General features: G+C 43.5%; 1 protein-coding gene across 1 annotated transcript in view; it reads right to left on the bottom strand.

Annotated features, from left to right (window-relative positions):
• GPC3 (glypican 3) overlaps positions 1 to 15686 on the bottom strand; it is a 417949-nt gene that overhangs the window by 383647 nt on the left and 18616 nt on the right. Inside the window, exon 2 of the mRNA XM_040627476.1 lies at positions 3719 to 3880. Coding sequence (XP_040483410.1) covers positions 3719 to 3880 — 162 coding nt within the window. The remainder of the gene's footprint in view (positions 1 to 3718; positions 3881 to 15686) is intronic.

Genomic DNA, 15686 nt, shown 5'->3' on the forward strand with positions numbered 1-15686 from the left:
CAAAATACAGGAAAATCCCTAGGCATACCCCCGAAATACTCCCTGAGAGGATGTGTTTGAAAGTTAGAATGACGTTCTGCAAGGAAAACAGAGCTCCAGGCTTGAAGGTATAGACGTGGCAGAGAGAGGATGAAACATTCAGAATTCGGTGCCAGTTTTTGTCCCAAGGACCACAGATCCTACAACTTCCTAATTTTGTTTCGTCTCAAGCACACCAAGAACAAGGAAGACCATGTCACATGATGGCTTGGAAGAAGCTGGGGCATCAATGAGTTTCCTCATCTGTAAAATGGAGATAATTACAGTATGAACCTCAGAGAACTGCTGGGAAAATCCAATGAGAGAATTATGTAAAAGTGAGCATCATATAGTAGGCACTTAATAAATTAGTATTATTATCACTGTAATTATTATTAGGTACGGGAGAAGAAAAAGAGAAAAGAAAATCCTTCAGTGGAGTTTTTCAAAAAGAATTAATTAAGCAGAAACAAAAAACGATTTTGCTGCCCCATTTTACTTAGCACATCCAAGTAAATTAAATTTAGGAAACGAGGCAATGCAAAGATTGAAAATAAAGAACTTTTTTTTTTAATGCTTCCATCATTATCAAAACAACATTAGCGAGAGAGCGCTCCAACCATTGTAGCAAAGGGCCCCAGGCTCATTTATGAGGGCAAAGGTTTCTTGCAAACGAAGACATAAAATCCAAATCGAGGCAGTAAGGATTGCTCGTGGAACCGTGCACATATTTGCAGAAAGCATTCACAGCTTAAATACCCCCAGTGTGGACGAGTGAGGGAATCCTAAAGAGATTGTGGGTCTAGGCCAATATCGAGATGAGCTTTCTTCAGCTTCATGTGGTGGAGAAAATAGCTTGCACCAAATTTCATAGGAGTGAAATATTGGAGCAAGGATTTGGTCTACCGGAATCTTGGGGAGGGAGTGTGTTTTAAGGAAGAAACAACTGTGCCCTCCCAATTTCAGCTCATCAGAATAATAAGTAATTATAAGGGAAAAAGTGGCTGCTCTCTTTTTCCTAGCAATCAATAAGACTTCAGCTTGCAGCGGTCCCTGATTTTAGTCTTGTCCCTCCCGATGTTTGTTACAGAAAGAATTCGGGGGCGATGTTTCTACAAACATGGCATAATTGCCTTGAGGTCTGGGACCATGGTTTCTTTTTTCTTATGGGGTTTATTTGTTCTAAATGTGAAGCAGGGAAAGAATAGGGGAATGAAACAAGAGAAAGAATTGAGTCCATATGGTGATGAGGTAGAAGGCACCAGCAGCAAGTCCAGACATCACTGAGCTGCCGCCATGTTCTTTGCCGGACTTGTCCTCCTGCCTATGTTCACAGTTGGAGAAATAATACATATTTGTGTGTGTACATGTGTGTGAGTAAAAGAGAGAGAGAGAGAGGATACTAGCAGGTGCTACCCGCCCCCCCCTTTCCAGCCTCTGTTCACATGACGAGTGTTCAACCTCCATGCTAAGCCAATCAAAATCTGGTCAGAACTTCCTTTCTCTCCTCGTCTTGTGCTGCTCCAGGCCTAGAAAACACTATATGCAAAATGCAGGACTGGGCAGAGATGGGAAGGCTGACACCCAAGGCCCTCAGAGGGGCAGCCATGCCTGCTACTCTCCATAGGTGTCAGATAACATCGGTGGGCCCGGTCATTCTGAGAATGAAACCAATCACGAACGTTCCATTCTGCAAAGCACCTGGACACCCCTGAAGAGTAAGATTCAGCTCTCTGCTTCGACCCAATTCTCATGTCCCATCACTTCTTACCACCCCGCTTTCAGCCAGCAGATCAGCTCCAAAACCAATCTAAGAAGTACATGAATGGTACATGTATTTTTAAAATCAGCTTAAATAATTCATTCGCTTGCCAAATTGTTAGTCTCAACAAACTCTTCACGAGAGTCTGACCGCATAAATAAGTGAACATATACCTCATGCTTCTATACTGTACTTCATATAATCAACCCAACATCCCCTGCGGCTTTGACCCAGGAAACTATTATGAATGTATGCTTTATTAGCTAATTTGAATACTATTCTTAGCTAATTCTAAGATTTTCCTTGTAATACACAAAATAAGCTATAATCAACCTACCTTACAATTCAAAGAGGTCGATCCTTATCAAGGTGCATAAACCTACAAACTTGGAATGTCAAGTCATCAGAGGCATTATTTTTCTATCTGACCCCAATTCTCTGTAGAGCAAGAAAAAGGTAGCTGGTGTCCTGTGCCTCAGGAAAGATAGAAGCAAGCCGCAATGTCTGTAATTAATTTCCCCTCCCAGGAGGCAGCATACCAAGGTAGTTAAAAATAGAGACTCTGAGAGCCAGGGCCCTCCTGGGTTCAAATCCTGCTTTCACCATTTATTAGTTGTGTGGCTTTGGGCAAGTTACTTAACTATTCTGTGCCTTGGCTTTTCATCGGTTAAATGGGGATGTTGATAATAAGACTTACTTCATAGGATTATTGTGAAGATTAAAAGAATGAGTACATACAGAGCACCTCATCACCTTCATTCCTAGCTGGGTCTTTGTTACTGTTTTTGTTTTTTTAAGATTTTATTCATTTGACAGAGAGGGACACAGCGAGAGAGTTTCTCCTTTAATCCCTGACCATCCCCTTTCATTTTAAAACCCAATAACCCAGGGGTAGTTATTGAGTACAAAATGATCATTTTTTTTTATAATATGTTAGTGATTTTTGCTTCTAAATATCAGGAAGAGAGAGAACTGAGAAAAGGCATTTTAAGTCTATCAAGGTTTTCACTTTTGTTGTTGTCACAAGGATCTGAATTTCCTGGATTTTAGGGTTGAAGTCTTATTCTTTTGATGCATACTTATATGCTCAGCTATTTTTTTAAAGATTTTATTTATTCACTTGACAGAGAGAGAGGCAGCGAGAGAGGGAACATAAGCAGGGGGAGTGGGAGAGGGAGAAGCAGGCTCCCTGCTGAGCAGGGAGCCCGATGCGGGGCTCGATCATGACCTGAGCCAAAGGCAGACGCTTAACGACGGAGCCACCCAGGTGCCCCCCTAGTTGGGTCTCTGAATCAAGGGAGGACTCTCCATCCTGCTGGGATAGTCCTGCAAGTTCGTGAAGAGAAATGGAATTTCTGACCCATTCTGGCAAGCCCACAACAGCTCCTTTTACAGTCACACACAGGTGTAAGAACGGAGACTCACAAAGAAAGAAGAGGTAACCACTCACACAAATGAGAAAACGTTGGGCTGTCGAGCCAAGTTCACGATCTCTCTGGAAATGGTCCCTGTGGTCAGAAGGAGTTCAGGCGTGTTCCATAAGCATCTAACCCACGCCTGGAGAAAACTGGTATTTAAGTAACCTCTTTTGTTTTTTTTCAACCAGTCTTCAGGGCTTGTTGAGAGAAGATATCATTTACCCTTCCTGCAGGGATTTGCAGCCTTCGCGCACAGGTAAACAGAATGTCCTTGGACAATGACTTTGGACAATGCTCGCTTCTCCAAAGAGTGAAACACAGCGTCTCTAAAAACTGTGTTTTTCCTTAAACAGAATCTCTCACTGGGAGGTTTCTCTGTCAAGCATTAATGCTGGCATGGTGGTTTATAAATTATACTTAAAAATATATGTATATATCAATTATACTTAGTATCTGAAAGCCCGGTGCCCGGAGAATGATGCCATGGGGCGGCACATCTAACGTGATCCCCAGCACTCACCTTGGAAAACCGCGGCATTCTGGATGATCAGGAACTTGAGCTCCATGCTTGCAGACTGAAGCAGTTGTTCCATGTTCAACCGTGCTGTCAGCTGGTATTTTTCTTCCATCTTTCTAGAGCAGCATGTTGGGCCCTTGGGGAGACATACTTGCAGATCCGATCCTGAAACAAACAAGTTTTTCATGTTTCAGTAAGCAGAATGTCTCTCTCTCTCTCTCTCTCTCTCACACACACACACACACACACACAGAGACACACACACGCACAGACACACACACACACACACACGAAACAAACAAGGTAAGACAATGCATTTTTTAAAAATACACTAAAATCTTGATTATTTAAAATTAATGTTTATCTTAAACTAATCCCTGCTTTCTCCCAATTATCTTTATGACTGATTCTTTTTGAATAACCATTAGAATTAATTGCCTAGGTTTGACTCGTAAATTCTGCACAAACTAATTTATAGCACCAAGTATACGTCATTGAACACCGATATTTAATTTGTCCGTTAAAAGATTAATCTTCACTCCTACCATTTATTTTTCTTGATTATAATTTATGAATGAGAGCACAACCAAGAGGCAATTTTCAAAATTCCAGTTATGATTTCCTAATGAAATGTATGTCTGCCAACCCGGTGTGGCTTTTTGGGGTAAACGATTAAAACATCAATATCATATCAAAGCTTTGCTGTCGTCGTTCACTAAAGGTCTGGGGGAAGATTCACAGAGGAAAACATCCAGAGGACAATATGAACATTCAGACAATCACCAAAATCCCTTCCCACTACGACATTCTAGCGCTATTCAAATGCCGACCTCTGACCCCTTGAGCTACGTCCTTGCCACCTCACTTATGACGCACGCACGGTGCCTTTTCATTTTTGTAGCTCCATAAAAAGTTGCCAAAGGAAGAATCTCCTCGCTTATTCCAAAATTAGGGAATCAGAACCTTTTCTCAGGCCTCATCCAATGTGACCTTTTGCAGCATCCCTCACAGTCGACCAATCTCTCTCCCGCTTAAAAGGCTCTCCTCCTCCCTTGTTTAAGTGAACCTACCCCCGCCCCACACACACGCAGTTCCAGCTCTTGTGTTCTAGATGTCAGTTAATAATGATCATCGGCCAAGTTTCCCAATGACTGAAACCTTTGTCATTCTCAGCTCTTCGCTGGTGACGCAAAGCATTTCTGCACCCACGGAAGTCATGAGGATATGAATAAAAAGTGTAGCCAGGGGAGTAGATGAGAGTCATTCAAAAAATATTTTATTGTGCACCTATCACGTGCCAAGCACCGTGGATATAGCAGATATATACAGACACACATATGTAGTTCATGATATGTTGTGTGTGTGTATATATATGTATATATGTATAGTTTGTGTATATATATGGGGGTGTGTCTGTGTATACACATACACACACACACAGAGTCAAGTAGTGATAAGTACTACAGAGAAAACAGAACTAAGTAAGGAAGGGAAAACAAACTGTGGTATATACATACAGTGGATTATTACTCAGCCATAAAAAGGAATAAACTATTGATCTGGCCTACCACGGGGATGAACCCCAAAAACATTATGCTGTGATAGGAGCCACATTAAAAACAATTACATACTCTATGGTTCCATTTATATAAAAGTCTACCAAATGAAAATTAACCTATAGTGACAGAAAGCAGTTCAGTGGTTGCTGGGAAGGGACAGAGGGCAGGGACGGGGCGGGAGTGAGGAAATTTGGTGGAGTGACATATATTCAAGATTTTGGTTGCGGTGATTCTCTCATGGCCGTACACATCGGTCAAAATTATCAAATTATACCCTTAAAATATGTACTTTATCGTATGTTAATTATACCTCAATAAAGCTGTTAATTTTCTTTAATGTTTAAAAACCAAAGTCAGGGAGTTAGGGTAGGGGGTGGTGGCAACAATAATTCTATTTATATAGGGCAGTCAGGGAAGGCTTCTTTCATAAGGTAGCATCTGAGGAGAGACGAAGGAAATGAGGGGGAGTCCCATGATTTTATATCCTCCACCGATACTAGCAAATATTAGGGTTCAGTGATTATTAAGTCCAATCTCCCTCCTCTTCTGCAACTCCCACCGTACTCAGACTCTCCCTCCAGCCAGCCTTTGTCGAGATCCTTCTGCAGTGGCCATGAACCCACGCATCTCAGATCTCCTACTGCGCTGCGTGTAACTGACGAATGGTCCCAGCTGCTGCGCTCTGAACTCACTGCCATGTTGTACCCGGGCCACAATCCCCAGGGGCCGCCCCAGCTGATGACGGAGCATAGCAAAGATGTTAAGGTCTGTGAGACACGGGACTTTGCTGCCAGGGGTTCAGGCTCAAGGACTCCCCGTTGACCTTGACAAAACATTCTTAAAACTGTACTGCAGTCCGATTCTTCCTCTTCTACCTTCCTTCCTTCCCTCCCTCCTCCACAGGGTCAGACCTGCACCACAGTGTCAGGCTTCTTCCAGCATCCTTCGGCTCCCTGCTCATTGTCCTTCACAAAGGTTTTCCCTGAGAAGTCCCCTATACATCTAGTGTCATACTGGCAACTGCTTCTCAGAGGACTCAATCGGACTCATCCGCTATGTGCCAAGTGCTTTGAACAAAAGAGACACGGTCCTTACCCCAAAGAGCTCACTGTCTAAAGGGGTTAACAGAGATAAATACCTAAGGCATAGGAAATGAATGCAATAAAGCAACATAGTTAGCCAGGATGACAAAACGTGTATATGGGGTAGAGGGAAGACTCCTGGAAGGTCTTTGGCAAAGTAATGTTCTGTAATAAACATCAAATCTTACTGAAGTAAGGCTAGAAAGCATATGCAGACATTTTAGACAGCTTTGTAACAACCGAGGTTTTAAAAAATGGGGGTGGGGTGTGCGGTGAGAGACTAGTTAGTCCTAAGTGACCAGAAAATTTATTTTTATTACATCTTATTTCCCTAGGAATTCCAGTTAATCATAACCTTAACATATGTGTCCAAGTTTTATTTTCTTAATTTAGGAATGAAATTCATCAACTGTTGCCTCACATGACATCATTGTTGGGAGTCCAGGGTATGGACTTCGAGCTCTCCCCTTCCCCTTCCTCAAGGGAGCTGACAAAAGTAGTCAAGGGAGTCAAGTCACAGATAATACATATCACCAAACCGAATCCAGTGCTGCAATTTATAACACTGGATAGAAAGGTGATATTTAATGTGTCAAAATACAATTTGGGGTCTGGAGACACAGAGTTCAGATTTATCTCCTATAAATGTCAATCTCATAGACAAGCCTTAAACCGATTTTAAATACGGTCTAAGCTTAAAGGCTTTATGATTATCTTCTGAAAAAGGAAAACAGAGCTCGTTCTAGCTCACTGTGTTCTTTCTACAGGAGGTTACAAAATGCAATGCTATTCTAGGAGTAGAAACTGATGCGGTTTACCGGACCACGAAGGGAAAGAGTCCCCTTCGGGAAGAGTGGCTAATCTAGATTTAAACAAGGTTGGTTGGGACACACGTGTAGATAGGAAAATCCTATAGAGCAGATGCTTGCCATATACCAAGTTCCTGTCCATTTTGCAATGCTTTATCTACTTTCTTGGTGAACTGATACCTAAGTCACGTGTGTTTAAAGTATCTGTATTTGAATACATTCATAAATTAAATGTTCTAAATAAAATCCTTTGTGTTTCTAAATGTCCACTGGTGAGGACCTCCAGTTTTTGATAGTGTTCCTACTGCCACCAGCTCTAGCTAGTGGGAATCATAAAATAATGGGGCTCAGATCTTTCCTCTGGGAAGTGCTAGGAGTTGTTAGGTCTGAGAAGGTAACAAATTACCACCCAGTGTACCTGCAGAAACCCAGGGCCACCTCTTTGAACCACCATGACACCAGTTTGGTTTGCCTTTGACACGATAACTCATAAAGTAACTTAGAGCCTGCATAGAATGTGGCCCCTTCCGTGGCTTGGTCAACTCATATCACTGTAAAAACTCCTGCTACCTCAAGAATTCATTGAGCCAAACATCTTGAAAGGAACAAAACGTCAAGTAAGAATTTGAGGGAAAAGATGTCAGACGTCATGAAGAAAGATACAGGTTATATCCAGATATAAGAAATGTACATATAGAAACATCTATCCTCCCTCCCAGTTACCACTGCCTGATCAATCACTAAACCAGGACAACTAATCTGGGGACTAAGAGTTAGCTATATATTTGAGGAAATAAAAACATCTACAAGCTGGTACGAATTCAGAATTTCCAAGCCAGGAAGGAGAGAAATATACACCAAAGGGAAAAACGTTTTAAGTAAATTTCATATAACTCACAGGCCAGCTTAAAATAAGCTCCAGCACAAGAGAACATAAGGAACAAAGTGGGCCAGGAGAGCTAGACATGCCTAAATGAAATGACAATAATGAAACAGAACCATTTCAGTACAGGAACAGACGCATGAAAGAAACAAAGCACAACCAAAAGAAGTAGAGAAAGAATTTAGAGAGGAATCCTCAGCAGCGAAACAAAGAATTACTCTGGAAACCAAATCTCAAGATGGAAAAAAAGTAACCAAGGGCAAATGACTAAGGAGGTACACCACGAACTGGTACATTCTTGTATGAATGAAAGCAGAAAGGCCAATTCAAAAAATCAGTTGCAACCTACAAAAGACATAATAATTAGCACAGCATTCTTTAAGAATGTCAGGAACAAAAGAAGGTTAAGGGGGAAATAACTCCTGTGTTAGATGGAAAGGAAAAGTAATCGTTGACCACACTCATCAGAGAGGTGCTCATATTTTTTATATAAAAATGGAACTCAGCTGGGAAATGGGAATAGAGACAAGCAATATAGCCTGGGATGGAGAGGCGGAGAAGGCTCAGCAACTGACGATTCAAATGAGCCAGAAAGGTTCAAGTCTTTGGAGCTTAATAACTGCATTCCCAGATGCTTAAAAAAAAATTTTTTTTTTTTACTAAAGTCATTACAGGGCTGCTAGTTACCATTTACTTTGGAGGATTAAAAAGTACCTTATACTATAATCTCCTCTCCTCGATTTTCTGTTCCGGAAGAGCAGAGAATGACACCCATCCCCTTGGGATGCCCTGCTGATCCCATTCAGCCTTGTGCATAGAGTGTTGGATTAACGAGGGCTGCAGACCCAGAACGCTGGTTGAAAACTTTGGGTCTCTCTGATCTAAAACAAAGGAGTGGAGACAGATGACCCTGAAAATTTTACATCTGGGCGCTTAACTTTGATCTTGGAAGAATATTTTTAAATACCACAAAAACCAATTTCCAAACATCTTGAAGATACACAAATAGAGGTTTCACTTGAAGGAACCATAAAATAATTTATTTCTAGTTATTTTGAGGCAATGTTCTTCCTTGCACACTGGCTCCAGTTCTGGGTCTGACAGTTGAAAGGGGATATTTGGGTTATGGTAGCTTTCCCCTGGAGGATTCCTGCCACGTGTACCCACGTTGGACACCCTTAGCAGTTGCTTCCCCTCCCAGAAGCTAAGCCACAGGTGGACCACAGAAGGCCCTTTCCTGACATGCACTCTTGTGTCAGGGGAGGTCTTAGGCTTGGATGCCTGTGGCCTTGCTTTCTTGACCTCCATCCTTTGGGCCCTTGCTCTGTTTTGGCTCCATTCAAGAGCTGGCAGTCATAGGCTCACTTGCTCACTCGGAGACCCCATTCCAGGCCTGAGCCTTGTCCCTAATTGGGAGAGGACAGTGAACAATGTGCTGTGGGTCTGTCTAAATACATCTGCTCTATTGGATTTTATTCCAAATCAGCAAGTTTTAGTGGCCCGGAGATCAGCATCACGGCAGGCACTAGTGGGTGGGAGAGAGCAAACACAGTGTGGCCCCCTGGTCGAGTTGCTTATAATGCAGTCCTACCCCACCACTGGCTAGCTGTGCAAGCCAGGGAGGTCATTTAAATTCCACATGCCTTTCTGTCCCTATCGCTAAAAGGGGATTATCAATAGCACTTACCTTACGGAGTCATTGCAAGGATTGAGTGAGATGATGCGGGTAAAGCTCTTAGCCTTCTTGGCACAATACGTGTTAAGTAACATTAAAATAAATACAAAACTCACACGAAGAGACCAGATTTTCACACAAAACTAGCTGGAGACCAGTAAAAGTTGGTATAGGGTCAGGTGACAAAATATGCAGTATCTTTTCTGAGGTGATGGAAAGAGGCTCTATTTTCATCGGGGGTAGGGGTTACATGGGTGTATACATTTGAAAAAACTCATTAAATCCTTCACTCGACATGGGTGTATTTTATTGTTTGAGATAATTTACAACCAAGTTCATTTTTAAAATATGTCCTATGGACAACATTTGCTAGATAAATGAGTGCTCACCAGAGGCTCTAGGGGCCAAACGAAGCTTCCAGGGGAGGTGGGACGTGAGCTAGGTGGGAAGGATTTGGAGAGGCTAAGGGGCACGAGGGGTTTGGCAGCAGCAGCGTACTAAGGCAAGGCTAACCTGCCTGGAGAGAAGCTGCAATCTGGGGCGCAGCTAGCAGAATTTGAAGGGCCTTGAGCGCGGACAGAAACCGGCGGGCTTGGCGCCATAGGCAGTAAAGGCCCGCTCCCGGTTCTGGAGCAAAAGCAGAATGCGAGGAGGACTGCTGCATAGGAGGAGGAGTCTTAGAGCCTGGAAATGGGAATGGACTAAATAACCCCTCAAGGTCACTTGCAGCCTGCCGGTTCTCTAATTACCTTTATTGTGTTCTATACATTGGTTATTTTACTCAACTGCAATTTTACTAATGACTATAAATTGTCAAAAATCCCATTAAAAAACACAATAAAGAACAGAAGAAATATTAATGTAGACCTTGCTCCTTATACTCTCCTAAGAGCAGAATAAAACATGTTCAAAAAGCAACAGAAGAGGAGAAATCGTCAGGGCTCAGTAACAATGAAAATTGAAATCTTTTCCATATATATATATATGATGAAGATATATAGATCTATATAGATATATGATGATGATTTGACACATTTCATTGCCAAGGCCTGCCTTATGAACAGATTTTTTTTTGCTAACAAAGGTGGATTGTGCTTTAAAAAAATGATATAATATCATCATTAACGCAATATTAAGCAGAAGAATGAATGATATCCCAAATTGGTTGCTTCGTGACTTGTAGGGAAAGTAATAGATGCCTATTAAAATTATCCAAAGGATTAAGCGCAGGTTGCTCTACTAATGAACAAAAAAACATATCAGACACTTTTAAAAGATATTTTTTTAAACGGAGGACAAGTCAATTTGCCATCCAAAAATATTAACTAATTTCCTTAGCATATAATAGTGACTTGCTATTAGAACGGTGCCTTTTCCCCTAATTAATCATTAGCTAAATCAAATCTTACATGCTCATTAATTTCTCACTAATCAAGATAGGAATACAGATGAAAGAAATGACTGCATTGGAAACCGGTGGGGAAAGTGATGATTGCTGGTGGACGAAATCATCTTAGGGAACCCAGCTGAAGGTTACCCTTCTGTTATTTAGCCTGAAAGACCACGACCTTGCGGAGGGCGCACCTGGGTATCACGAGCTCAGACTTTAAATCAAAGATCATGCCTGGAGCCGCCACAGACTCTGCCTCTGGAAAGGCAGGCCAAAATGTCGCTACCACACCGGAGTACTGGGAGTTTAAAGCAACCTGCAGATAAGCCATTCTCTAAGCCTGAGAATTAAAGAATGAATTACCTTTATCTCTACTGCCAACCATCAATTAGCCGCGTATCATTTCATGCCCGGGAAAGGTTGAATCCCTAGACCGCTACGCTCTCCCACAAACAGGTTCTTTCTGGACCCCATTCCCAACCAGCAGTCAACATGTGCTCTGGGAATACAAATTCACTGATTACACTCAGCCTGCCAAAGTGGTGAACGAGTCATTCATCCAACATTTACTGAATGCCTACTTTGGCATTTACTGAATGCCAGGGCCTATACCCAACCCGAGGAGTACGATAAAGAACAGGACACAGACCCTGTCCAGGAAATGGACTTCCAAACTAACTAGAAACCTCTAGGTCATTCTAGACACCTTACTCACCCTCATCCCCTGTAGTGAAATGCTGCTAAATCCCACTGGTTCTATTGTAAATGTCCCACCACACCCCGCCTCTTTTCACTTGGACAGCTAGAAGAGCCTCCACACTCGTCTTCCTGCCTCTACTAGGCTCTCCTCCACCGGAGCCCCCAGAGAGATACTGCTAAAGGACATAGCTGATCACATCATTCTCCTTCTTAAAAACCCTTCAAGAAAATGGAGCAAGGGGGTGCCTGGGTGGCACAGTCAGTTAAGCGTCTGACTCTTGATTTTGGCTCAAGTCATGATCTCAGGGTGGTGAGATGGAACCCCACGTCAGGCTCCACACTCAGCAGGGAGTCGAGTCTGCTTAGGATTCTCTCTCCCTCTGCCCCTCCACGCACACCACCCCCACCTTGTGCTTTCTGGAAGGAAGGAAGGAAGGAAGGAAGGAAGGAAGGAAGGAAGGAAGGGGAAAGGAAAAGAAAGGAAAAGGAAAAGAAAAAGAAAAAGGAAAAAAGAAGAAAAAGGAGAGCAAGGGCCCAGGGGTGTGAACATGGGTGGCCCAGCCAGGCACTGCCAGGAAACCTGGTAAGGCTACAGGGAAACACGAGCTGTGGAGAGTGGCCAGGGCCAGATGCAGAGGAGCTCTGGGAGTCCTGCAGCAAGATGATTTCACATATCTTTGGTTCTTTTTTGTTTGTTTGTTATCTTTACAATTTTTTTCCCAGCTTTACTGAGGTATGATGGACTCCTACTTATCTTTGGACTGGATTCTAACAGGAGTGAGCGTTCATGGGAGCAGAAAGAGATGTACTCCACAAGCTTTCTGTCCTTGGGATTCCCACAGCACTCTGCACCCTTTACCAAGACACTTCTCACTCTAACTTGCATCATGGTTACATCTGCATGGCTTATCGCCACCAGATTTAAGTTCCTTGACGCACAGACCCCTGACTGACTCATCTTGGTATCTCAAGGGGCCCGCTGAGGTTTGGGCTTGATGCCCTCCCCTTTGACTTGGAACCAATGTCAGAAGTTCAAGAGAGTTCCGTTTTAAAGGAACTAGATCAGATTAACTGATGCTACTACTGCAATTTTTAGAAGAGTGGTGTTCCAGGGGAAATGAAGGAACAGTCTGCAGAGCCCAACATAAAGATCTCTCTCCCTCTCTTTCTCTCCCTTTCTCTCTCCCTCTTTCTCTCCCAATCTCTCTCTCTCTCTCTCTCTCTCTCTCACACACACACACACACACACTCTTTAGACACAGGGAAAAGTCCTAATAAAAACAAAACTGGGTTGGAGAACAATGCCAGATGGGATAAAAAAAATCTTTTAGTTTAGAATTTTGCCAGAGGGACTAAACTAAGGCAATTTCCCTGTCTCCCTGAGTCACTCTTTCACTAATTGTTATTCTACTCAGATAAGTAGCGGAGATCCCATCTTTCAGGAGATGTATAATTTTTATTTTTCAGATACAATCTTCAAATATGCAGACCTGCAGTGTAGCTGAGAATTTCAACACCCTAGGCTCAATCTCAGCGCTAGGCCCTTTCCCCTGTGTATGAAATCACACCGGGGGCAGAGGAAGAGCCCTTCCCTACCAAGACTAAAGTGTTCTTACCTGCTCTGCTACCAAAACAGCTGTGTGGCTTACCCAAGTAGCTTCTCAACTCCAGGCTTGGCTAAGGTCATTTCAGAGCTGAGGGTCTAAGTTCCCCAACTGTAGGTCATTCGATAGTCACTGAGCTCATTCTAGACTGGGCACTGAGAGGACACGGAAAATAGCAAAGGATTTTCTTCTGCTTTTCTAGGGTTAGGCTTTGTCAATAGCACTTGGCTATACACGAACATGGATATGGGGCCAAGGCCAACGACTCAGGCTTACAGAGCTTCACTCTGTGTAATAACCACATTCTCTTCTACATAGCCCTTTGTCTCCAGAGGCCAACTAACGGCAGGGAGCTTCCTGATGGGATGGTACACAGTGGCAAAGGGAGGACCTGGGAAACCAGATAGACCAGTGGGGTGTGAACCCCACTTAACAGTGGTGTGATCAAAGGCAAATTACTGCCTCTCTGAGCCTTGGTTTCCTTATCTGTAAAATGGAGACAAGATCACTTACCTCTTGACATGGTGCTGAGGATTAATTAAACTTATTTCATGTGTCCCAAACACATGGCTCCATTTCCGGCCTCCCGGCTTTGCTCATGCTATTCCTGGCCCTGGAGTGCCCCTCCCCGAGCTTCAGCTCTTCAAACCTTCTCATCCATGAAGTGTCTCTTTCATCACATTTGCCGCCTCTACCCCAGCTACCCTCCCCACCAAATAATCCCCAAGAGCCGTCAACTTAGAACTCACAGCACAGTTCGTACCTCTCATATTGCATTTTGCAATCTAGGCGTTCTAGCTTTTGGTACACTTTTTGTATTCCTACTATTAAACTGTACATTTCTGGAGGCAGGAACTATATCTTGGCCATCCTTGTATTCCCTGACATGGCATAGTGACGGGTATATAGGACATACTCCACAAATGCTTGTTGGATGAATGAACGAATACTCGTCCTGGATTAATCAGGTGGGCCCAAAATTCGATGACAAGTGTCCTTACAAGAGACACACGGAGGAGAGACACGGAGAAGAGGAGGCCGTGTGAAGACAGAGGCAGGCGCTGGAGGAACACAGCCCATGAGACAAGGAAGGCCTGGAGCCACCAGAAGCCGGAAGAGGCGAGGAGGGATCCTCCCCTAGAGACCGTGGAGGAAATGTGGCCCTGCTGACACCTTGATTTTGAACCTCTGGCCTCCCGAACTGTGAGAGAATAAATTCAGTTGTTTAAAGCCACCAAATTTGAGGCAATTTGGTATGGTAGCTGTAGGAAGCTAATACCCCCACTCCCTCCCTCTACCCCACCTACAACTATCTGCCTAGCAGTATGGGAATGTTTCATCATGGCCGAGTTAGTACTCTGGTTAGGCAATTTCCTCAGGGTTTGTCCTAAAGTGCAACACCCCTTGAGTAATATCCTTATCACCTCAAGGCTAAAAGGTTTACTTGGGATTTTCGTCTAGCACGGGAAAGAAGGGAGTGGGCAGGCAACCCAAAACACCTGGATGGGGACGAGGGGAAACGTCAAAAAGGAAGGAAAGATTTTTAAAAAGATAAAAGAGACCCAAACTGAATTTTATCTAGGGTCAGCCCTAAGAAAGTCCTACTGACACAGCCCAAATGTAACTTGAACAACAACAGCCCCATGTTATAAGAAGGAGGAAGCCTTAAAGAAGCGAAAAATCCTAATACTGCCTCAGTCCTTGGCCCGTATTTCAGAAAGTCTGTTAAGAGAGTGCTCAGACCGTGGCTCAGTTGGTTAAGCGTCCAACTCTTGATTTTGGCTCAGGTCATGCTCTCAGGGTCGTGAAATCGAGCCCCACATTGGGCTCTGCGCTGGGGCGTGGAGCTTGCTTGGGATTCTCTCTCTCCTTCTCCCTCTGCCCTTCCCCGCTCTGTGTGCTCGCTCTCTCTCACACATCAATAAAATCTTTAAAAAAGTCGTCCTCAGACCAATCCCAATGCCTCGTTCTCACTGCTCAACTGCACTTCTTTTCTTATGCTTCACAAACTAGGCATATTTCGGATTCGTGAAGCAACGTTTTCAAGCTACTAGCAAGGAGTCACAAACAGAGTCAGGCAACAATGGGAGATGCCTACCCACCTGGGCCTCCAGCCCAACCGTGAGTCTCGGTGGAGTCTCCCTGCTAGACTGGGACACTTGTGGAGATACTCCTTACCCAGCTCCCAAGCACATCTCTCCGACGCGCCATTGCCCTTACTGTGAAGATGCTTCTCCCAGCTCTAATGGCTAACCTAAATTTCAGTTTCA

The sequence above is a fragment of the Ursus maritimus genome, assembly GCF_017311325.1.
Source record: "Ursus maritimus isolate PB19 chromosome X unlocalized genomic scaffold, ASM1731132v1 scaffold_X1, whole genome shotgun sequence".
Taxonomy (NCBI): domain Eukaryota; kingdom Metazoa; phylum Chordata; class Mammalia; order Carnivora; family Ursidae; genus Ursus; species Ursus maritimus.